General features: G+C 36.6%; 1 protein-coding gene across 1 annotated transcript in view; it reads right to left on the bottom strand.

The window, feature by feature from the left end:
• Window positions 1-26,625, bottom strand: part of LOC106045450 (guanine nucleotide-binding protein G(q) subunit alpha) — a 142,769-nt gene that overhangs the window by 24,508 nt on the left and 91,636 nt on the right. The window contains exons 3-5 of the mRNA XM_066988741.1: window positions 24,182-24,336; window positions 11,112-11,240; window positions 9,989-10,118 (exon numbers count right to left, since the gene is read on the bottom strand). Coding sequence (XP_066844842.1) covers window positions 9,989-10,118; window positions 11,112-11,240; window positions 24,182-24,336 — 414 coding nt within the window. The remainder of the gene's footprint in view (window positions 1-9,988; window positions 10,119-11,111; window positions 11,241-24,181; window positions 24,337-26,625) is intronic.

Below are 26,625 nucleotides of genomic sequence, written 5' to 3'. Positions count from 1 at the left end.
TTGAATTACTCACTGTATCTGAAAAACACTGGTCATTAACAAAATATACTTTTTCTTACATAAGAAACAGTTTAATGATACAGTGTTTTTACTTGAAATAGGGATGGGATTATGAGGAATATAGAAAAAGGCCAGCACTGAGGATCTGACCTTCTATTAGATGCATCCCGTAAAGGAAGCCCTGCCAAATCGAGCTGGACAGTATGAATTTTGAAAAGAGGGCAGGAGCAGTGGGGGGAAGGCAGTATTTAATAGTTTGATCAAACACTAGGTCTGAACTTAGAAGCCTGCTCTACCTCACCAAGTGGCTTCCAGCAAAATCATACTTCAGTTTCAACGGAAAAGCCTACAGAAAGAACCTTGCCAATAACTAATGCACAGAAGTGTGCAGCTGGAGCTGATGCAAGTGTTTCTCAGCAGCTGACAGCCGTTCTCAGCAGTGATGACAACCTTCACAGCAACTGCTCTCTGACATGAGCAACCACTCACTGTGGCCTCACTGGCTTTGCATGTACCTGGCATACGGAACATGAGCAGCACCATCACTATTTTAACCATCCCTCAAGATGTGCTGGCCTAGGCAACCTCCCTGTTGTTGTTATGTCTGTATGCTTTACCTGCATGCAACTGAACAGAGGCATACTGACATCCTCAGTCGTTACCTCCACTTTCCTTGTTATGATAAACAGATGTCAGCACAAAATTCTTCCATCACTCTCCACACAACCTGACACAGTCACCAATCCAATGTAATAACACCATCACGAAACACAGAAGAAAAAATAAAGCAGACAGACTCAACAAGTGAAGAGAAATTTGTTAACTATAAACAGATTGTATAATCTTGGACAAAATTATTCCATTTCCTTATTAGATGCCAAGATAGAAGGCTGCACTTACTCATTAATCATAGGAATGTCCACTTTTACGACTAAAAACTTCTCTTTATAAAATCTAAGTAAATTTTTCTACCATGTACCTCTTCCTATACAAAAGGTCTTATACTAATAAATTTTTGTATGACAATGAAACATTGACACAAATATAGCTAGACATACAAACTGTTTTCTCACATTTTTATCAAAATGCAAATTCTTACATTTGCTCATTTTTAAATAGATAAAAAAATATATTTGCTTTCACATAGTTTTTTTTAATCCCGTTTTTCGGTTTTCATGTTAAAATGACTCATTTCTAGTTTGGAATTATTTATTTAAAAATTCTTAGTTACTTACTGCTCTGGAAAAAGATGCAATTAGTTCTGAAATTACAAAATTGGTATAATTTATAAACACTTGGTTGTAACAAGTCAAATCCTTGAAAAAATACCTGAAGAGGGCTAAAATAACATTTAGAAGCCCATACCCGCTGATACCCAGTGAAGAGAAAGCAGCACTTCTCAGCCAACAAAAAGAGTGCTTTGACAGAAGACTATGTACAATATTAATCTAAAACAATACAGAAACGGTAGTGGAATTTCACTCAAAAATGTCCTTATAATTGTCTAGAGTGGCATCTAGTGGGCATACTGTAAGTTACATACTGAGCAAAAAATGCTGTTATCACAAGTTTTCTTAAAAACTAGTAATTTAAGTAGCATCTGATAACAAAGTTAGGAATTCAGAAATCTTGAGGGACAGAATTTCATTGAATTGATAAGGTGGTGAGGCATATAAGCATTTTTAAATTAACAGCTTGCACTGTATAGACAACTGTACGCTGACAAGGAACGTTTATTCTAGTGATAGGGCATTCAGAGATGGTAACTGCAGAAAAGGAGATACTGACACATGAAAGCACCAGAAAAAAAAAAAAAAACCAACTCAAAGATCACAATATTTCAGAAGTTGTTCAGTATCGTGGTAATGTGTTCTATTATTTTACCTTTTTTTTTTTTGGGGGGAAACTCTGTGTTAGTTTGTCATATCTCCCTTCTCCAAATATGGCTTCCAGCATTTATATAAGTAGAACTGCCTGGCTGCACACGGAGACCCTACAGTGTATTCCTTGGCTAAAAATTTAATAGGGCTGCTACATGAAAATTGGGAAATAACAGGAAATCAGAAGTGGGAGGTCAGCACAGAGTCTTCAGCTATGTAAAAAAGTAAATACAGTATCAAAAATGGAAGCACCTCATTTTTGCCACCAGTGAATCATAATCTTCAAGTTATACCGCTATAGCTGACTATCTGAGAAAGGACTACACTGACCGTACAAATATTTTTAGGAATGACTCAAACACAGTAAGAGAATACTTCAAACACAGAGCTCACAAATAATTCCTCTATTTGATTTGCTTGCCCTAAATCTTTCTGCAAACCAGCCTGACAAAAACAAGCTGCTGATAGAAGACTGGGAAGACTAAGAACTGTACTTGTAAATCACCTGGGAGAAGAACTCTAACTGCTCCATGAACTTGAAATTGCAGCATTGCCCTTGGAAATATATTGCAATCTCATGCACCCAGCAGAGGGACAGATGAATCAAATGACAGGTGAAATCCATCAAAATCAACATGTTCAACAACCACCAAATCACAGAAATACTGTCAAAATAAAATTGATCCAAAAAGTGGCCCAAAACTGTAGTCTAAACATTGTCATCAACATGTTTTTAATGAAAAAAAAAAGGGATCTTAAATTGACTTTGATGAAATGACATGACAGCTGGTATAAGCAGTTTTTCATGAATATCCACGTACTTTCGAGAAAAATGGGTGAAAATCTTTTAAAATAAAATTGCCATTGAAAAAGCTCCTTTTCTGGTCAGTTTTTATGCTGGTTATTGAACAAAAGAAATCACAATCTTCTTTGCCAGCAATTGCTGCCAATAGCAACATTTACCAGCAGCATTTCTGGCAAACCTGCAAACCGCTCATGAATGTTCAACCTCCCATTTCCATTATGATCTACCACTTTAACAAAGACAAATAGGCTCTGGCCCTTACATATGCAAATGTTCAATACTAACACTTTACATTCAAAGTGTTCTCTATCCAAAAACCAAAAAGGTAACACATATGCATGTGTGAGAACACGCATGAACAAATACAATACATACAGCAAATAGTTTTGGCACAGAAGATTAATGTGTTGTTTTCTCTAGTTTCCAAACAAACAATGAGTTCCGGAGATCTTATTTACCATGGAAATAATACTGTTAAATAATTTTGAAGATCATTTGAGGATTTTAATTCTATCTGGGAGTTCATACTATTTCTCTGTCCTATACTCAATTGTTCTGGATTGCTGAATGTTGAAAAAACAGACTGAAGTATTATGTTTATTCATGATGCAGAAAAAAAATAAGTGCTCTGATCTCAATGTTGTTTTCTTTCAGCCTTCGTGCTAAGCCATGTAGGACTAGCTTGTGAATAAGGAACACAAAGTGCTGGAAGAAAAGTGGAAACATGCCCAAATGTGAACCGCAAGATAGTTCCGATGTAAAAATGAAACATGTTCTTCAGATAATTACCTCCATAAAGAGTGAAAGTATTCTAAAGTCTGTGTCCTCATGCCATTCTTATTTTTGGCCCCCATTAAATGAAAGTGTGACTGGCACACTGTACCCATTTGTCATCCATTAACAGATCACACTGATGAACACTACAGAAGTTCCATCTAGAGGCTTTGGATACTCTTCTATTTTACAGATTTATTTTGTCCAGAATCGAAACACGAACAAGTATGTCTGCATCTACATACTGGTATACACACACAGATGAATTCACACTAAAAATACCTATCCTAGGTTTCAGATTTACATGTAGTTTTAATATATTAGACCTTAACTGGAATATTTTTTTTTAACAAACCAAGCAACACCACTGATCCATTCTACTTAGGACAACCTAAGAAAAACAAGATTTTTCATCCACCCAAACAACTGACATCCTTGCACAGTGCTTTCATTCAGTACTTAAAGCACAGAAAACCTCTGTTCCTTAGGTTTCCATTTGTACTTGTGGCAGAGGTACAGAAGCTATATTTTCTAAACACCCTGTTCTGCCTTCATACACGTGATACTTCTGATAAAGCTGCAGAACAGTTCTTTAATGTAAATTAAGTACTGTGAAGGTAACCACATTAATTCATTTATCCAACACAACATAAAGAGGTTTAAGGGTTTTGAAGAAGTTGTGGGAAAACCTTACAGCATGACTGCAAAGACACTCTCCAAAGAAAGAAAAAAAACTTCTAAGCTCAAAGTCACAGAAGAACATGCATCTTGGAAAGGACCTGTGGAAGTCAGCTAGCCCAAGTCCTTGCTCTCTGCAGGACTGATTTTGTGATTAGATCAGGTTGCTCATAGTCACGTTCAGTCAAGGTTTGAACATCTCTCCTAGAGTGTGGATACACTGAAGGCATGGGTCCAGAATTTCTTGAGCCAAGGAATAATTCTTGTTGTGATTTTGAAAAACTCAAAATCCTTAGGTCATTTCAGTTTGCCTCATATATTACAAAAAATTTCAACAAGATTTCAACTGTAATGTATGATGAAATGTATAAATACATGAATTAGAAGGAGGTGGTAGTTTCAATAAAACTTTAATGAAAATTGGATGACAACTCATAATTAAAGGCAAGGGAAGGAAATAATGGTTTAAGAGAAATTAAATCACACATTATTATGTTGAAACAATTTTAGGTGCAGCTACATCAATTTATTAAGATATAGTATGAGCTTTAGAACTAGCATATTCATGTCTCTTAAGTACATCTCTAGATTGTACACGGACGAGAACAGAAAGCCTAGATGGAACTTCTGTACTGCTTGTCAGTGTCATCTGTTAACAGCTGATGAATTGGTACAATGTTCTAGTCACACCCTCTTTTTATGTCAGCGAAGAGTAAGAAATGGCATGAACTAAAAAAAAAAAAGCTGTTCCCTACTTGAAAAGAATCTTTTCTTCTTCTTTTCAGTTTTAACTAACAAGAACAGATTACATAAATAACCCTTCAGAAGGTTACAAATTACCTGTCTGGACAGGCTGTATAAATAGACTTTAACAATAAAGATGATTGGTTCTATTTGCTTTGTTATTCAAGGCCAGTGAAAACCCAGCAAATAAACCTTCCATGAAATACAATTTTTTAAGTTTTATTAATGCTAATATTTTAATGAAGAGAGTGACACTTAAAACATTCTTTTATATGTGCTTTCATTTATCAATGAAAATAAATTACTTAACAAAAAAATTAAAGGAGAAACCACTGTTTTCCTAAGGCACAGAGATGCACATATATGGCACTTCTACATATACAGGATAAATATTACGTATATATAAAGCTGGGCATTAGTGAAATTCCTTACTCGAAAGTCAAGGTGGAAAATATATTCATCTTAAATATTAGCAACTTTTTTTTTTCTCCAAACTTGTTGAAAACTCACATTTTAAAATTGCATTTCTGTGATTTTTTTAAACCAAAATGTATCAACTTTGACCAAATCTGGTATTTTTTCCCTGGCTCATGTTGGGCAAAGCATGTTTGTAATACTCAGATCAGTTATTCCTACAAATTATTTTTCTACCAGTGAATACTTTATGATATTCAATGCCTTTGTAGCTTTGCACTCTCCAATTACACCTTGAAAATACAGCCTTTGCTTTTTGATAATTTAGAAAATCTCAAAATGTCAATTATTTTATTATAAATTTATCCATGTTTCATTCATTAATCTAGCTGGACTGAGGAAATTGTGTCTTCTCTGTTTTCCTCTGAGAATACAGAAAAAGAAAGATCTCTACCTTGAAAACTCACACTTGCATAACCACCGAAAACCTATACAAGCTATACAAACTCATATACACCTTAGACTTCTAGCATGTTAATGTGGAAGAAAATTATATCTAAACATCAATAAATGTATTTTTTCCCCAAGTACTTAACAAACTCTGCAAGGATTATGAAAATCTCTTTTCCACGAACCCAGATATTGAAACTATACAGTACTGTCTCTAGTCCTCTCAAGTGGTTACTGGTTCTCCTGCAAAGCTGAAAGTTGTTTCTGTATTTATTGCTCAGAGACCATGAGATTTAGTACGTTTATAAGAGATACCTGTACATATTTGAATGGAGCCTATCCTGGAATATGGATTAATTTCCTTTATCTACGAAAAATCCTTTACTTAGAGAAACAACTTGATTTTTAAAATGGGAAAGTTCTAAACTGTGCTTTTTGATAAAACTGCAGATTTATCCACACCTGCTGATATAATGCAGAGCAAAAACCTGACCTAGAGGACATTTTACATCATAAACATATTTATCAGAGAGTTGATTCCTTCACTTTTTATCTCACTTCTAATTCTGTCAGTCTTTCCTTAAATAGTGAAAAGGTCAAATACATCTGACATTTCAACTTGTAACACATTCTCCTTCATCACATCATATAAGACTTAGGGACAATTTATTTTACAATACTATTAATGTAATTAGTATATTATGTCCTCTGGATTGAGTTTTGTCCTAATTTCCACCAATGAATCTAGACAGACTTACTCTTTTATTAAGGGCAGAATTTGGAACACTTCAACAGCCCTTCTTTTACATGTATTTAAGAAGACGGAAGCATTTCAAAACTGTACATCATCTGAAATTTTTGAAAGGTGTTTAAATATACTGTCCTTAGCAATTTCTCATATTTTATATTAATGAATCAAATCAGATGCCTAGTTATATACAATCTAGACACACACTTAAGAAAGGAGAGATAATGTTATTTTTGAGAATTGCCTGCCAGAGGAATCACAGTTATGATACTATTGGGCAGCCATGCATGCTTTTCTTCAGGTTTGAAGCCCCCAATTCTTTGACCTGCAGGTCTTTGTCACTGCAGTGCAGCTTCTTAAAATTTCTTATTTCATATGCCATTAAGTGCCATTCTACATGGGGTTTTGAAAGGCGGGCAGTCTGAACATTTGTCTCATTTTCGATGTATGATTTCCTCTTCCAGAGTATGCTTTATTCCTCAGAACTATGAAGTCTTAAGTCTTTCAAGGGTATGAAGACAGAAACTGTGCCCAACTTACTCCCAAAAATACCAAGTGAATAAAAGCCCTTGAGAGACACTAGCAAAGCCTCTCAACTCAGTGTAGCCTCATCTGATTTATAATCCAAATGTATTTCTCTTGAACAAGCTAAACAAGGGAAGAAATGACTTACAGCTACGAGTTTGTCATGCATGACATTTTGAAATACAAATCTGAGTCTTAAGGGCTCTAAACCAGTTTCATAATCATGAAGGGTCATACAAACACACATGCACTGAATGGCAATAATTCTTAAGATTTATGTTTATACATTAAAATGAGATTAATTAAACAATTTATTAGCTAAAAAGAATCCAACAGATGATAAAAAGTATAGTTTTCTTTGTAAAACATACTACAAGGAAAAAGACTTCAGGCAATAACATGCAGTGGGCTAATTAGAAAAATAAAGTAGGCAGTCTTACAAAAAACATACTGTATAATCAGGCCATGAAAGCAATGCAAAGGGAGTAGCAGAACATTGCAAGTTGTTGAGTCAGATCTTTTAATTTGAGTAAAAGGCACTCAGATCAAAGGAGGATTAGATTCTAGCGTAATATCACACTGATGCTGTACATATGAAGAAAGTAGGGCACTCTCACTTTGGTGCTGAAATTTTAATGCCATTTCACAATTCAGAAGTGAGTGTGAAAAAGTATCTCTTGGTTGATAATCAGAGCATCCAAGTTAAATTACTGACTTCCCTAGTGAGCTTGTCATACCACAATAAAGAATTAAAAATATTTTTGTAACTTTCTTAATTCAAGGTGTGAACTAGTCTTTAAAACCTTTCCACATTTCTGCGATACCCACATTCAGACAAACTATACTTTGCTTTATGCAGAATAAATAAACCCATTATTCTCCTATGTGTTTTAGGGCTGGAATGTCGGGAGGTACAGCAAAGGAATAAAGAAGGGAATATAGCAGTGCTCTAGTATACTGACTTTTGTCTAGACAGGCCACAGCTTGCTGCAAGCCAGAACTAAGCTGTCCAGATAGGTGCTCAGCTTAAGACAGGCCGAATCCATCCCAGAACTAGAATAACACAGTCCTCAGGGTGCTGGAATGTGCTACTGGGGCCGGTATGCATGACTTGCAAACAAAAACTGGTATGAATTAAACTTATGAGCAGATTTCAAACTGAAAGGCAAAAAGGCTCAGAAGTTTTCCACTGTTGTTAATGAGAAACAAACTGTTTAGCAGTGAGGTGCAAAAATTGTCTTCAAGGTGAAGAGGAGTTTTGCAGCTTTTACCTCCACAAAGGTAAAAGTGAAAACTTGAAAAATCAGAACAGCTTTATGAGTAAGACGACCGTTTTCATAACAGCTGAAAAGTAGTTACAGAAAAGCTATCACAACTTGAGGCATCACTTCAGGCATCAGAGAGCCCAAGACAGAACATGATCTTCAGTTTGTGTGTTCCATTCAATTCACAGAATATGAACCCTTACAAGAACACAGAGCAAGATTGTGTACTCCAAATGATTCAGCCCATCTTCTACAGTATAGATGCTCTATGTCATGATCTGCAAATTGACATTATTGGACCAAATATAAAATCAAGGGTTTTATCAAGCCACCTAACTAGAAGAGGATAAATGTAATAGAACACCACAGTTAAGCCTTTCCTTATGAGAAAGATGGTTGCTTCCATTTGTTTAAAAGGATGAAAACACAGTGGGTGGAAGAGATAACACCAAAAAGTTTCAGAATTTATTTTGGACAGTTCGATAACAGAATTTGGAAATTATCATAACTCATTTTTCTTTATGTGATTTCCAATATATTTTGACCTGTATGATCAAAATGCTTGATACTTCCTTGTTGATCTTGTGGCTACAAAAGACTAATGCAAACCAGAAAAAAAGATAGAACCAGACACTTCAGTTTTGGCTTGAAGTGAGTCAAGTCTGACTTAGTTGTCTTTTTATCTACATGTTTAGCTTCCATAATTACAAGAGATCAAGTTGGTGCTGATTACATCATTGTAACAAAATGTCAGCCAGCCATTTAAAGACCAGCTCTTTTTGTAAATTCAACCTTAAATGACATGGCTGATATATATTTAAAAATAAATAATAATATAAAAATATTTTTCTCTTATGGGAAGACTATTCATGCAAAAGCTTTCAGAATTTATTATAAAAATAATACTGAATACAATTGAGCATAGAAACATGTCTCCAGAGTGTCCAGAGACACCTCTTTTACTTTGCTATGTCAGTCACTGTCTTAAACAGTGAAATCAGTCATGAAGGACTTTAAAATATTTTATTTTTTTCATCTAAATTTTTTAAGTACGTGTTAACAGACTTGCATAGGACAGTGCCAGTAACTCATAGAAGTTTGATGAGTAACTGAAAATAGCCCTCAGGAAAGAAGAAAAAAACAACCAAACAAAAAAACCCACCACCAAATAACCTCACTACTCTGTAAAACTGCATTTGAAATACTGAATACTAGTATGCTTTATCCCGTCAGCTCACAGGTCCCCGTCCAACACATTCTGATTTCTGTTATTGTTTGAAAAAAACATACAATTAGAAAATATAAGCCAATACAGTCTATGCTATAAGTCAGCTGAATCAATTTTACTAGTGTAGGGTTTGTTCTAGCAAAGAATCAATAAATTTTGTCTTCATTTCTACTCTCAATTTTTATGGCTCTGCTAGTAAATACCTACTGTACAAACAGCCAAAAACATTTCTCTTTATTCAACCGTACTCCCTTTCAACACAAAACAGATAGGTTTCACTGAATACCCCACAGAGTGGCTCAGCCTTCCCATAGTTGAAGATTAACCTCTAGATCTTTGCAGTACTTCTCAATCCATTATGTGTAGTTGTACATGACTGCTGGGGGATGGATGCATTTGGAAAACACCTGGGACTGGACAAGGAAAATTATTTTTTTCTTCAAAACTGGTGCTTTGTACTTGCTAATGGTTTCTTACCTCATTGTCTGACTCCACAAGCACTTGATCATATTCACTAAGAGCTACTAGGAACATGATAGATGTGACATTTTCAAAGCAATGTATCCATTTTCTTCTTTCTGATCGTTGGCCTCCTACATCCACCATTCTGCAAAATTAATATCCACATAAACTCCATGAATACCATAACAGATGAACATACAAGCACATACAAAAACAAAAACAACAAAGAATTTAGTTGAAAACACAGTTTGGTTTGGTTTTCTTAACGGTTTTTCCATTGATACTAAAGTTTAATAGCATCTGTTATAAGTAAACATGTAATCCTGTTTGGTTCTCAGTCTGACGTGTTCCTGTATTTAAATTACTGTGAGTCTCACAACCTTCAAATTTCTGAGATGCTAAAGTCTGACAAACCCGAGTCATGATTATGGAAAATATACTTTGTATATTTAGCAAAAACACACATGCACAGAATAGTTTTGGTGGTCTGCCTCTTCCCTCCAAAAATTACCAGTGTCAAAATTCCCAGTTTGCCAAAGATGACCCATTTTAAGAGTATATACAGAATACAAATTTATCTACTGAAGTTGTTAATAGCCAGCAGAAAAACTCAAATTTATTGGCAGTTTACTCTCACATTGCCCTGTGTCTCAGTGTAACTAAACTCTTAGGCGCCTAACGTGCAATTGTAATCCCATAATTATTTTTTAAGCATCAGCACTTGCACTCTAGTAGACATGACTTCTCTCCAGGAGAGTGATTTCCTGCTAATACTCAACTACACAAGTGGTAATTTTGCATTCCATAATTTACAGGAATTAGGATACATGATTGCATTTTCATGCTATTATTCATAATAAGACTTTGATAAATTTTACTGAGAAGATGAATTATAGGCATTGTATCAGTAATAACTGTCTTCAGAAAAAGAATGACATCCTTTCATCCTTTGACATCTTTAACATCAGCTGCTAATTAGATGTGGACAATGACACGAAAATAAAATGGACAAGCTCAAATTGTAAAAGCACAGAATAACATTTTTTTGTGCAATTTTAACCAATATTTTATAGTGCCATTATTAATGCAAGAGGAAAGAACAAAAACAAAGCAAATGCCTGTGAAACTTTTTTTCTACCTGAAAATGACGCTTTGTAGGTCGAATGGATATTCAATGATTCCTGTTGTTGGGACTCGAACTCTAAGCACATCTTGCTGAGTTGGCAGATAGGTGGAATCTGCTATGCGGTCCAAGTCATTAAGATAGCTACAGACAGGGAGAAACAAAAGAAATGCAAGACAGTGACACCATAATTTGACTAAGGAAGAGAGAAGGGGAGACTTGGGAGTGGAAATGGGCTGTGGGATAGGAAGAAGTGCAACAAAAAAAGAGCATTATTGGCATAAAAAAGGGAACAAAATGTAACGTTGGGATCCATTCACCCTTCCTGGACACTTTCATAGAGTTAAATAAATCCTACAAAAAGGTAGCATAATTATTCTGTTGTTTTTGTTTGTTTCTTTTCATACAAGTTTGCTTGGCTTTCACATGCAAAATCACCAAAAATTCAAAGTTTTCGATTGCACAACTCTCGGCAACTTATAGATAAATAGTGCTGTAAAATGACTAAGAAATATAAAATTGCATAGTCTTATCTGACAACATAACACATTCCTTGATATTCACATTGCAGTGTCAACAGATACATAGATAAACATGAGTCTCCCAAGAAACAATGAAGTGATATATCAGTTCACTATAAATATATATATATGTATGTACACAGAGGTGTGTATATATGTATATATAACATTTACCAGTTATAAAATGATTAGGGATAAATGGCACTGCTTGAAGATTAATTAAAAAATAATAATTAAACAAAAAAGGAAAAAAGCACCCAATGACAAATTAAGGAACTTTCTGGATCCTGTTGTTGGAAGACAGCACTGATCCCACAGTGGGATCTCTGGCACTTGAAATTCCTGCATTTACACTTAAACCTCTGATCAGGTTAATAAGCCTGAAGTACGTAAAATACATCCCAGCTGATAAGCAAAAAAAAAAAAAAAAGAGAAAAAAAGCAATAAAATTCCTTGTAAAGATTCATTAACTACAACACAGAACTCAGTGGTTTGCAACTATAAAGCAGAAATGTACTGGAGGTTTTACCTAACTCTCATAAGAGAGAAGCCTTAATAAAGATATGTACCTACGTGTGTGTGATGGCCTGTTTGGGTCCAGGAGCTGGACATTTCATGAATTCAGTGCAGCAGACAGCGTGGGCTCTCCCCACAGCAGACATCTGGGAGAAAGACTGCTGCAGCAAATGCAGTTCTCAGGCATTTGATTACTTCCAAGCACAAGAATGACTTAGAGCTAGCCACTGATATAAGTTAACCTAAGAATGCCCTGATTCATAGCTGGGGACGGCAGCAATGGACTCCTTGTAATTTTTCAAATGATCAAGTATCACAAAGCTCTGAAACTGTTCTTTTCCTCCTGGTTATTACTGAAGGTGCTCTTTTTAAATAAACTCCCACAATAAACACTTAGACTATTTCTAGATGCTCCGAAGGTCTTGTTATGAAATAGTGGGAGCAAGTTTTCCTGAACAATGACAGAAACAAACCAGTTTGAGCTCTACTTTACAGCAAAAATACAGAAGAATTTATCTGTTAGGTCTGGAAGGGAGCCAAACGCTTTATCAAATTTTCCTATGATTTTATTCATGAGATTAATCTGATAGTAAACAATGAATGTGAGAAAGTTACATATATTTAGAAAGACATATTGAACCATCTATCTCAGATATCATATTCAGAAGCTATTATTTTGAAAATATTTTCTCGGGATACATATTAATTTCTGCCTGTAAGAAAAAGGCTTAAGAATATGAGCAATTCATCTGCCCTTAGATGCTTTACACAAAAAACAGAATGAACAAGTGCATCATCATTTTGTTAGGCAAAAAGAAAAAAAGTGCAAGTGAAAGAAATCCATAACCACCACAACAGGAAACTGATGGAGACCCCGAAACACTACCTACCTTCTTTTTCCCTCCCAGGCTGGCAAAATTGGTTTTGTTACAGTATTTTGGAAAGCTACAAAGAAGCACTGTGGGTCACTACATGCTACAGTAGTATTCAGGACAGCAAAGAATCTTAGCAAAATAAATTGGCAGGTGTCCCATTTATACAATCACCCTCTTGCACTACTTTGGAAAGCTTCATCAGTGGTCTCTGATGTGAGCCTGGTGACTGTACCTATGCACCATGAGCACAGTGGACGTATTACTAAGATATGCTGGCTGATTTTAGAAAGCCAGTAATTTAAAGGGATATTATTAAATAAGCAAATTTCGTTTGTGTTACTTGAAGCCATTCAAAGGACAGATGAGTATTTTTTTGTCCTAGCAGAACTCATTGATGTCATTAAGTTCCAGAAAAACTAATTTATCCTTTAAAAATACATCTTTTCTTCATTCTTAGTTTTCTTCTTACACATGCACTAAACAGAAACCTTCATACTCATTTCACCAGCAGCACCATATAGAGCCTACAAAGTCCATAACAGAGTCCTTACAGATCTTTACAGAGGCCTGTTTCTCATCCTAGATTTTTCACCTAACAAACCAAAGGATGTAGAGCACTCTAAAAAATCTCCAAAACTATGAATTCAAATCCAGAATCAAGGAAGCTGCATCAAAACCAGTCAGAGTAACTCACAGAAAAATAAATAAATAAATAAATAATAAAAAGAATAAAAGAAAAAATCAGCGTGCACAACAACCTTCTGGAAAAAAAAAACTTCATATTTGCAAATCAAAAACAGAATTTATAGTCCAACAAAATCAATTCATTTTTCATTTTTGCGTAACAACATTTAGTCCTTACTACTTTTACTTATGACTTAAAACTTAGTAAATAAATACATCATTATATGCTTTTATTTAAATGAAAATGGCCCAGTTTTTTGTTGCCCAACTTTTAAGTCTGTTATTATTGTAATTTTTGTGATGCAAGCATACAACAAATAGTCAACGAAATTCTTTTAAGTAGAAGAAAACCCTCCTTATCTATTAAGCTTTTATTATTTATTTATTTATTTATTTTAAACTGAGACATTGCTGAAGAATTGCTTGCGCTGGAATTCAGATTTTAATGATGCTTGTGCATTCTTGCTCTGAACCAAAGGAATAGAGATTTATTTATTTTATCCTTCTTTGCATGACTGTATCTTCTGTTACTTAAACAGTTCTGCAGATTAGCTATACTTCCTACTACCATATAGCATACGTAACTTCACATACTTTAAACAATTTAGAAGGGGGTTAAACATGTTTCTGAAAAAAAGCTTTGCCCTTCAAGATACTCTAAAATCACTAAAACCTACTTACATCTCTCTTACAACTCATGCCTCTTAAACAAAGTAAAACAATTCATTATTATTTGTATTAATTACAGAATAGTATAATTCTATGTCCACAGAACTACACAGAAAACAAAACAAAACAAAACACTCTTCTTTAAACAGAAGAACAGATTTTTACATTGCAGTAGGAGGGATGGGGTGATGGCTTGATTCTTCTTAATAACTTAGCTTGTTGGATTGATTTTACTATTTCAAAATGCTGAGAGGGAGTATGGATATGTAAATGAATATGGGGACTCTTTACCAAAAAAATAATAATAAAAAAAAGGATAACTGAAACACCATTACTATTTAAACACATACTAGCAGCACACACAACTTTCATCCATCATTATTACAGCTATTCCTGGAGAACAGAAAAATTATTATTTCATTTATTTGGTTTGTTATGGTTTAATTCCCTACCACAACAAAGACTTATGTTTTCAAGTCTTCATACCAAAAGGGCTGAAATTTAACTTTCCTTTTTCACATGAAAGCTGGGGTTTAAAGAAAATTTCTGATTAACATGCGAATGGCAGCAGTGTATGCCTTTAAGCATGCTCAAGCTTATTAAACAATGAAAAAAATACCAGCCAGCAACTTTAAGTAAAAACATCAAAACACTAGCTAATGCCAATTCTTTTCCACCTACATCTGTGCAGGCTCAAGCCCCACTCCAGCTCCACCTCTGCCCAGAAGTCACTGCCCAGAAGTACCTGCCAGCTCTTTCACTTGCACAATAGCTCTGTAGCAGATTTCTCTCAAACTGATTAGGAACAGTGAAGAAATGCTATTAAAATTGTTCAAATTAAGATGGTTTATATGACTGATACAGGGATACAGGAAGTCCACAAACCCCAGCAGAAAGACAGGGTGGAGCTACTTCCTCCCCTGGCTTATCTTATACCTTGTGAAGCCAGGGCTTCAAGAGTCTCTGAATTCACACAGGTGATGAAGGAAGGAAACTAGGAAACTTTATACACATATGTATATACACATATATACACATATATATGTATTTGCGTATGTATTTATTTATATATATATATATTTATCATTTGTTATAAGCCTGATTCACTGTAGCTTTGAAGTGCCTACCTAATGGTGTCCTAATCAAACTCCTGGTAAAAACACCACTCATGGGCAAACACATCCTCTGCACATACAAAAAAATTAACCATGTAATAGGTATGCACAGGGTATTTTAGAATAACTTAAAAAATAATTTTTAAAAAGTCCTTAGAAGTTTCACCACATGCATGTATGCACAAATACTGGCATCAGCCTTTGTAGCACAAATGACTATTCAGCATATGCTAGAAATTCACACACATGCTGCACTCTTGCAAGTGAATCATGAAACACGTCATAAATATGAACTTTCACCAAAAAAGTGAGCCCAACAATTGCCAAAAGCCAATGTATCCTTAATCTATTAACTTTATACTTTAAAATACTAATAATGAGATGGGTATTGGGAATATCCTGGCAACTGCCTTGAGACCTACTCCAAAAACAGGTTAGCTGGAGTTACCAGCTGGGAACTCACTTACACGGTGAGCAGCAACTGTGCAAAGCGTTTCAGTCTGATCTGTATGGCACTCTGAATCTATTTTTACCACCTGTCTTACTTTGCTGAGACATACTGTAGTTATATGTCCTCTCACCCAAACAACACTTATTCAGCTAAGCATTATACAAAATAACAAAAAAAAGGAAAATAGTATAAAATTACTTTAATGAAGAAAAGAAGCTAAATCACATAGGTCCAAATAAATTTATAGTGCAGATGAAGCTTAAAAAGTTAATTATACCTGTAATTAGTTTTGTAAAAATGAATTTTAGTGGCTGCTGAGGTAATTTTCCAGGAGGTTGCTATAGTGACAGGCACAAGGTGCATTACCAAGGTAATGTGTGTGTAATGAGCTGCTGACAGTAGCTTTCCCCTGACGTCAAGAAAAACTGCCACAGCCTCATAGCACACTTGTGGTCTGCACACTGACCAGAAACAAAGGAAACCTTTGTTTCCTAATCAGTATTGAGAGAGAAGTACTCATTTTTAATGCACTTCATATTGCCTATGACAAGGTCCAAAACCATAGCCAGCCTCCAAGGAAGCTGCCAAGCTACGAAGGTGCTAATGATACCCTTGAAAGAGAGTGTTTCAAAAGTACCTTTTGTACATATTTCAAAATAAATAGAAAGAACAGGGTAACAGGAACAGGCTGACTAGCTCTGTATTTTCCTACGTGCCCTTCTCATACAGAAAACAGGCAAAGAGGTGAGACTCCTAACCTTACAAACAAACGAGCAGTTTTAACCAATAACCTTCTTCCAGAAGTTAAATACAGCCCCCCTTGCCATAACACGGTAGCTCAACATTCACCTTTAATTCACTTCACAGAGCTGCATCACCTAATGAAAACTGGCCATCGAAACTTAGCTGAATTTAATTTCAGTGAATGAAGTCCTGAAACATCTTCAGCATGAAGAAACACAGGGCAGGCATTTCAAACATGTAACCTCCTCCTACCATGAACTTCCATTTTCCAGCATCTCTGAGGTCAAATTTTTATTGCAGGTAAGCAGGTGACAGAGAAGCATTCTCTCAAGAATAATTCCGTAAGATGAATTTCTGTAACTCTAAACTAAATTTAGTGTATAGCCTAATTAACCAAGGGAAGGCATTAGGGGATGAGCAGACAAAGACAGCAAGAGATACAGCCTTTGTGTGTGTATAACCTTCATCTTCCTTTCCAAGGCTGAAACTGAGATTGTTCTATTCATCAATACTGCCCAGTAACTCTTGCCAAACTCAACAGGCAAGACTGATGGAGCAAGATGCTAAATGAATATTCGTCAGCATACTAATAAACCTCGTGCTTTGAAGGAATCTGTCTGCCAACACCTTGCACACACAAGAGAAATGCCTGGAGAACACAGTGGCTCTGCAACACATTGCTGAGGAGAAGCAATGGGGTGACTGGAACCCCACTAGAAGCATCCACCAAAAATCTCTACACTAGAAACAAACATGTTGAGACAAAGGTAATTATTAGCATTAGTAAGAGGGTCAATCTACAACTAGTAAAGATGACTTGTTACAATCCGGTCAGTAAACAACTAAACTTTTCCTTCATCTATATGGAGAGGATGAGAGTACAGGGGAAGAGGAAAGGGTCAACCCCCATAAAACTACAGAAAGTTTGTCATTTAACTGAAGGTTTGTTAGGAGATGTCAGTATAGCTGCAGCTATAAAGACAAGGCTTACTAACAATATTTCTTATGCAAATGCTTCCACTGTGTTTAACCACATGCAAGATAGATGCCATTGGCTGACTTTTTCCTGGTATGGCAGTAACTGTTAACTTTTACAGCTTTTAAACCCTAAAGCTCTTTGATTTAAGGCAAACATTTTATTTTCCACGAAGTTAAGATACTTCATAGGTACTACCCTTTCATAAAATGATCACTATCATGCACATACCAGTGACAACTCAGTTGAAAATAAAATACTAACCAAAGCTTAAGACTAAGGCAGATTATTTAACTAGATTTGCTATACCTCTGTCCTTTGGCTGTTCTGCAAATGGATGGAGCTACCCATACTTCTATTGGGGTTTGGTGTATTTCTTTGTTGTTTTTGTTTGTTTGCTTGTGGTTTTTTTGTGTGTGTGTTTTGTTTTGTTTTCCTGCAAAACTCTGAACTGGCTGTTGAGAGTACCACAAACTAGGACCATGTGCTGGAAAACAAACTTTGAAAGGGAAAAGCCTTTTTATCCATTTTTGAAAATACATACAAATTTATTGTCTATTAACTCCACGTATGTAAATGTTAAAGCTGCCATAGCAGGACTTTTCCTACCTCACGGAGTTGCCAGAATAACTAACACAAGCATCCTTTTTGGTAACATGCAGCAGACTAATTGAATCAATTTTCAGTGTACTAACAGGAGTTGTGAAAAAAACATGAATGTAACTTAGTACTGGTTGCATTTTCAGAATTTCTGTGGAGTTTTGCATTTCTAAAACTCTCTACCACTGATGAGAAGTTGAGGTACATTTACCAGTTTCCAGAATTACCTAATCTTAACCTAAAGTAAATACAGTAAATCTAAAGATCTTTGCAAGATGGTAGGAGGTAGATAAATCTGCACTCTGTTCCTTTTGTTGATACCCCATCCAAATTGTGCCTGTCTACCTCAATTTCAAATTCCTACTTAGCTAAAAAACAACCTTAGCAGAAGGCTAAAAAAAAGCAAATTAAAATGCTTCTGCAAACTGAGTATTTTAAAAATTATATAAGACTTTAAAAGCACAAAATAATAGAATGGTTTGGTTTGGAAAGGGATGTCAAAGATCATCTAATTCCAACTCCCATTCCATGGGCAGGGACACATCCCACTAAATCAGACTGCCCGAAGCCCCTTTCTGGCCTTTAACACCTCCAGGGATGGGGCATCCACAGCTTCTCTGGGCAACCTCTTCCAGTGCCTTACCACCCTCTGAGTAAAGAATTTATTCTGAATATCTAATCTAAATCTACCCTCTTTTAGTTTAAAGCCATTACCCCTTGTCTATCACTCCACTCCCTGACAAAGAGTCCCTCCCCAGGTTTCCTGTAGGTCCCCTTTCAGGTACTGAAGGCTGCTGTAAGGTGTCCCTAGAGCCTTGTCTTCTCTAGGCTAAACAACACCAACTCTCAGCCTGTCTTCACATGAGAGGTGCTACTGTCCTCTAATGATCTTCATGGCCCTCCTCTGGACCTGCTTTAACAAGTTCCTGTCTTTCTTATGCTGTGCCCCAGAGTTGAACACAGTACTCTAAGTGGGGTCTCACCAGAGCAGAGTAGAGGGGAAGAATCACGTTCTATTCTATTGTGCAATCTTCATTTTTTCTACAGGATGCAGTGCGCTGGTATGCAGTCAATTCCATGCCCCATCTTTCTTCAGACCTTCCTTTTATATTTGAGGAGTATGTGTACAGTGTAAGATAGAGCAGGAATGGTTCTACCAATAACATTTGATTTTGATCTTCAGATTCTCAAACTGCAACTATAACACTAACTGTAACTAACTGTACTAACTGTAACACTGCAAACAAGTGTTAGACTGTGTAAAGTGTGAGCACATAAAAGCAGAATCCACTATTTTGCAACACAAATTGCACCAAAATATAGCTGTAGAACCTTCAAATACATTTTTTTAAATGAAGAGAAGAAACAAGCAATGAACAGTATTAAAATGTTTATGAAATAATTATGTGCTTATGTATATTATAAATAGTGAGTGTAAGACAATATGGTTTTCTCACACCAAACAAATAGCAGTTACAAAGGTATTACACAGATAGCTATTTATAATTTGCTATACCAATGTCAGCAGCATAACAGGTCTCTTACAGTATTAGTCCTTTTGTAAGGCTCCCACAGGCATACAGCTTTACGAAACAAAAGAATGAATGCTCTGATCACTAGAGGCAGTACCATCAAACAGTAAACCGTTGTAGAAAAAAAAAATAGATTCAAACACCAATCTTACACTGGCAGAAAAAACACTATTTAACAGACGGTAATCACACTGAAATACACCTATTTTGAAAGGGCAACATGGAAGCAAAATGGTGTTTTTAACAGACAGGTATGAAGGAATTAATTGTTCAACTGAAGTCAATAAACCCATCAAACTCTGACAGAATAGAACCATAGAGTGGTTTGGGTTGGAAGGGACTTTAAAGACCATCTAATTCCAACCCCCAATATCATGCAAAATATTGTGACATAACAGTTACTAGATGACCAAAGAACTACAGTGCTGTTCATCTAACTCAAGTCACATAATCACAAGTATATGCATAGCTAAATTACCATACAAAACAAAGAGTTTAAAATAAAACTATGTTGCTCAAGGTGATGGCAAATGCAGAAACAAAAGCTTCAAGGACTTTCTGCATTTATAATACTGACTGGCATAACAATGAAGTGGGGTATTCAATACTAAGTGACATATATAACAAACTGATGAACTTGCGGGGAAAATATATTTATTTATCTGAAGCGTTATAACACACAAGCAGGGAAGAGCTGCTAACCAGGTATCCTCGGATACCCTTGTGTAGCAACTAAAAATGCTCGCTTGGAGGTACATAGTGACATAATTCTTCCATTTCACAAGGCCAGAGAAAGGTGAAGTTTTTCACCAAGGCTCTGAGAAGCTTTCCTGTTCTAAGCACTTCTTACTTCTTCACAAAGGTCAAGTCCTTTGTGTCATATTGGAGAAAAATGGTGATGAATCCCAATAAACTCCAGTTTCAACCCAAATTGTGCAAGTTGTGCCAAAAATATGAAATGTTACTTCTAACGACAGTCTCTTGGTAAAACTGTTGCCTTTCCTTTTTACAGGCTTTGAAACACCATGATATAATCAGACTGCTGACTGGAAACCTGCTTCCTTTGCTTCCTTAACCTTGGTTAGAGTATTGTCACCCTGTATAGTACATACAGAAAGATCTTATCTTACACAACTATTACTTAAGGCTATCCACACTGAGGTGGTGTTTTACATCTGGCTTATACTGTGAACACTATCTCTGAAGCCATAACGGGAAGTGGTTTAGTGGTAAATAAGCGGGTAAGTCACCCAGTAATGTATATGGGAAGTGAATAATCTCCATTTACCCGATGTGCTCTTGACTTTACCACAGATAATACAAGAAATTACTTCTAAAACAACAGGAACATCCAACTTTTTTAGCATCCAAGGGTAAGGGAAGAGAATGGAATGCAACTGTTGACTACCAAGAGGTTCAAATCAAATCCCATGATTCAGAAAATTTTTTCTTAGATCTGACCCTCGACCTCATCTGGTAAAAACACCTCTTATATATTCTTCCATGGTACTAGCAGTGGGTATAAAAACATAAAAAATACAGCTAACGTTGACAAAGCAGATCAGAAGACGACAGAAAGTGAAAGGACAGAAACATACAAGATATTTTAGAACCAGAAACATGACTTAGAAACAATAACAGAAAGAGAAAATACAGAGAAAGAGATAGAGAATGACAAGTGAAATAGTGAAAAACAAACAAACAAACAAAAAAACCAACAATATAGGGAACAGACTGAAAATACTACTACTACAAAAAACAGGGAAAAGCACTGAAAGGATCATACAAGGCATGAATGAGTAACCTGTGACACACTCACACATATCCTTAAAAACATACAAGAGATTGGGTGGACAACAAACCATGGTTTTCTGTTTAAAACATCAAGCCAGAAGAAATTTCTAAGTCTCACCAAGTCAACCAGCAATGAGTGTTTATTTCTCTCTTACTGCCCTGCGAATCCCAATTGTAAATTTTAAGCATCTTGTTTTGCTGCTTTGTGACATGGGCACTTAAATTAACAAATTCTCTTTCTATTGCTAAACAGATTAGCTGTATTTTTGAAACAATGCCTCTTTGATTTCTGCTAATTGCTTTTCCGGGACTTACCTATTTGAAGAAACTCTACTTGCAAGCATAAATACATGAGATACTTTTATATAAAAGACTCATATAGTGATTCATAATTCTAATGTTCTATGACATGTTCTAAAACAGATTTTGCAGAACTCTCTGGTATGAACTATAATCTATTATAGTTAAAATCAGGAAACTTGCAAAACCTCATGTTAAATTGCTAAATCTATTAAGCTTTACAAGTAACCAATCTGCTAGCACATTCATCTTTTGCAAGGCAATGTACTAGCAATTTGCTTCTATAGCTACTTATTGAATTATTCCCTGCTATTTTTAATAGTACTCAGAAGATCCACTATAGTGGTAATTTCACTAGAACTAGGTCAAAACAATTGTATTCAGTACAATCTGATCTGAAGTAGCGTCAGATGATTATTTCCTACTTTGGAGACTTAGTCTGTTCTATTTCTACCCTCTAAGGCAAGTGCACAAAATACATACATTTATTTTAACTTCACAAGTATTATCATGCCTGGTGTAGAAACAAAGATAGGACCTACAGATAGGAGAAGCTGAGAGTATAAGACAAGCTCTGCTTCACTTTCTACTTATGTTTGCTGCTCATTTTAGTACAGTACAATCTGGAAGTATACTGTTAGTAATTTGTCTCTAAAGTTTTCTGTTTACCATTTATATACCCTAAAGTTTTTCACTTTAGGTAGTATTTTGTTTGCTTTCTTACCACTGAAAAATAAAACAGAATATCGTACATTTGGGGACAACAAGAACCAAAACAATACAAGAGAGGCTTCACTGTCCTTTGCACCACTGTGCACCAAAATATCCACATACAAGTAATAGAAGCAGTAGGTTGAGAAGCTAACCAGCTCCACAGGACAGGACCCTATATAGGGGAAAAGGAAAATGAAGCAAAAGAAGAAAACTATGTGCCAACAAGGAGCGCTGGAACAAATCTGAGCAGAACAGTATCATGCATCTCCAGCTCTCTAGCTGCCTAAACTACATCAGCAAGACATTAATACATTTGTCTTGACTCAATCACATAAAGTGTTAAGCTAGATAAGAATGCTTAGGCTACTGTGCAGATCATCTCATCCCAAACCTCTCCTATGTTCATGGCTGTATTCCAATGAGCTGAATGGGAGCTTCACGGTGCCTTTCAGCTCCTTCTGTGCTTTCCTTAATAAGAGACTTTCACTCATGTCGGCATGACAAAGAGACTGGAATGATATAATTAGAAATATCTTCATAGCTAATTAACTATGAACGTAAAAGCGTTACGTTTTATGTTTAGCTAACGTAAAAATTAACGTGGAGACCACACAGGTTTTTGCCACAGTTTTAATAAGCAGGCATGCTGTATTTTTTAAATATTGGGCAACACCAAAAGGTCATCATCCATTACCATCATCCATTTTTTTTGATAGGAGATGAGAAATTTTGTCAAAGTTACAGGCTACTTTACTCAACAATAACTGAATTTCATTAAGCCAATCTTTGGCTGATTCCAATGTTAAATTCTACAACGCTATTTTATCAGAATCCTTCCCCAGAAATGAAGAGCATAACATTTGAGAGCAATTTTAGTCACATAGGCATTTTTATTGTTGATCTATAAAAGATAGGATTTAATTTAAAAGGCTCTTACTTTACTTTTTTTTCACCTTTTACAAATTGAAGTCTCTTTTCAGCTATGTCTTTGCTATTCTGGCAGCCATGTTCTTTCACATTTAGGCCTCCTTTCCACAAAAGAAAGGCAGCTCAACAAAACACGAGAACACCTGCTTCATACTATTTACCTCACCACCAGGACTGCAAAAGCAGCCTATGAAGGAAAAGGGGAAAGCCTTGGAAAAGAGACATCTGATTTTTACATATTTTATGAAAGTTTACCTTGATTACACTTCTTGCATTATAGTACCTGAAAGTATTCTTGGCCAGTTTGCAATTGTGAGCATATGTCAGAGGAGAGAAAGGGCTTGAAAAGATACATCAAAATCAAAACCAGCAGTGTTTAACTACCCCTAGTTAGAATTTTTAAGACTTCAAACGGTAACCAACTTTCACTGTGGGAAACACACACACACACACACTAAACTAAAACTAGATGCACTCCACAGTTTTTTAAATTACAGCTGCAATTAAATTGCAGCTTTTAAATTACAGTTCTTAAGCGTATGTTCACGTAAGTTTGTGCTCCACATGCGTACAAATATGTACACAGACAGTTAAGAAGCTAAAAAGTAAAAATTACTGTGTTAGACACAAAGTGAGACATGGTTATTTGTAGCCATCATGCACTTACTATTTAGTTGAATCTGATAATTGATACTCCCGTCGTCTGTCGTAGCATTCCTGGATTCCAGGGTCATTCCATAAGCTTCTTATTGCATCTACATACGGGTTCTCAAAAGTTGACACCTTTTCAACATCGACTTCTCGAACTAACTGTGCATGAGCCTAAGTAAAAGAAACAAAACAATAAAATTTACTTAATTTTCTCTACTTGCAGATAGCTCATATACAGTGAACATGATTAACAGGAATAATTTTCATGACTGCCCATCTCACCGATGTGTATACACAATTTGAAAAATCAAGTACCATGATGAAGGTTAGGAAGATGGAGAAAAGAGACTACTAGTATAAGGAATTCTAGAAGTGAGAAAGAACTGAGGAACCCTTCATTTTTTTATGGAAAGTACATACGTGTCAACATGAATTAGCAAATTATTTACCTTTCATGCTACTAGACACTGTCAAACAGAATACCTACCATCCATTCTACGAGCTGAATAACTCACAACAAGAAGATAAAAAAAGACAACAAAGTCCTGAAATATTCAAAGATGAATATTTTACTAAAATCTGTATTCATGTGAATGAACTTAGGGATGCTGCAGGAAGGACCATCACTGATTTATTCCAGATGACCTTAAGGTAAATGGTGAATGAATGAGAATAAATAAGAGTACTGAGTAAATTACAAATGAGTGATGATAAGGTGAGTTTGAACTAAGACAAACATTAACGAGTATAGCATTAGGACAGAAGGTGAATTAACAAGCATGGGCCTTTATTTCTGACTATGTTTACTCCAGTCCAGTATAATTAAATGAAATGGATGAGGTGAATAAAATTTATATTTAATTAAGCTAATTCTAAAGAAAGCTTTCATTTTTGATTTTTCAGGTATAGGGCACATAAAATATCTGCTTTTTAAATTATAACCACAGAATCACAGAATGGGCAGGGTTGGAATGGACCTCTGAAGATCATCTAGTCCAACCCACCCCTGCCAAGCAGGATCACCCAGAGCATACTGTGCAGGATGGCCTCCAGGTGGGTTTTCAATATCTCCAGAGAAGACGACTCCACGATCTCTCTGGGCAACCTGTCCCAGTGCTCTGTCAACCTCACAGTAAAGAAGTGCCCCCTCACATTCAGCTGGAGTCTCCTGTGCTTCAGTTTTTGCCTGTTGCCTCCCGACCTGTCACTGGAACAACTGAAAAGAGACCGGCTCCATCCTCTGGACAACCCCCCCCCAGATATTTATACACATTGATGAGTCCCCTCAGTCTTTTCTTTTCCAGGCTAAACAGGCCCAGCTCTCTCAGCCTGTCCTTGTACAACAAGTGCTACAGTCCTCTGATCACCTTTGCAGCCCCCCTCTGGACTCGCTCCAGTAGCTCCATGTCCCTCTTTGTACTGGGGAGCCCAGAACTGGACACAATACTCCAGCTGTGGCCTCACCAGGTCTGAGCAGTGGGGGAGGATCACCTCCCTTGACCTGCTGGCAACACTCTTCCGAATGCAGCCCAGGATACCGCTGGCCTTCTTGGCCACAAGGGCACACTGCTGGCTCATGGTCAGCCTGCTGTCCAACAGGACCCCCAGTTTCCTCTCTTCAGAGCTGCTCTCCAGCAGGCCAGCCCCCAGCCTGTGCTGGTGCTTGGGGTTATTCCTCCCTAGGTGCAGGACCCTGCACTTGCCCTTGTTGACCTTCATGAGGTTCCTCTCGGCCGATCCCTCCAGCCTTCCCTCTGAATGGCAGCACGACCCTCTGGGGTATCAGCCACTCCTCCCAGCTTTGTGTTGTCAGCAGACTTGCTGGGGGTGCGTGCTGTTCCATCATCCAGATCATCAATTAATAAGTTGAGTAAGACTGGACCCAGTACTGACCCCTGGGGGTCACTGCTAGCTTCAGGCCTCCAGCTAGACTGCACCACCAAGCACAACCCTCTGAGCTCTGCCAGTCGGCCAATTGTCAATCCACCTCACCGTCCACTCATCTAGCCCGCACTTCCTGAGCTTGCCTATGAGGATGTTAGGGGACACAGTGTCAAAAGCCTTGCTGAAGTCAAGGTAGACCACATCCACTGCTCTCCCCTCATCTACCCAGCTAGTCAACCCATCAAAGAAGAATAGCAGATTGGTCAAACATGATTTCCCCTTCGTGAATCCATGCTGACTACTCCTGATCACTTTTTTATCCGCCACATGTGTGGAGATGACCTCCAGGACGAGCTGCTCCATCACCTTTCCAGAGATGGAGGTGAGGCTGACTGGCCTGTAGTTGCCTGGGTCCTCCTTGCCCTTTTTGAAGACTGGCATGACACTGGCTTTCTTCCATTCCTCAAGCACCTCTCCTCCATAACCTTTCAAAGATGATGTAGAGTGGTCTAGCAATAACATCATCCAGCTCCCTCAGTACCCGCGCATGCATTCCATCAGGGCCCATGGATTTGT

This window comes from Anser cygnoides, chromosome Z (assembly GCF_040182565.1).
Source record: "Anser cygnoides isolate HZ-2024a breed goose chromosome Z, Taihu_goose_T2T_genome, whole genome shotgun sequence".
Lineage (NCBI taxonomy): Eukaryota > Metazoa > Chordata > Aves > Anseriformes > Anatidae > Anser > Anser cygnoides.
This window is presented reverse-complemented; position numbering and strand designations above follow the sequence as displayed.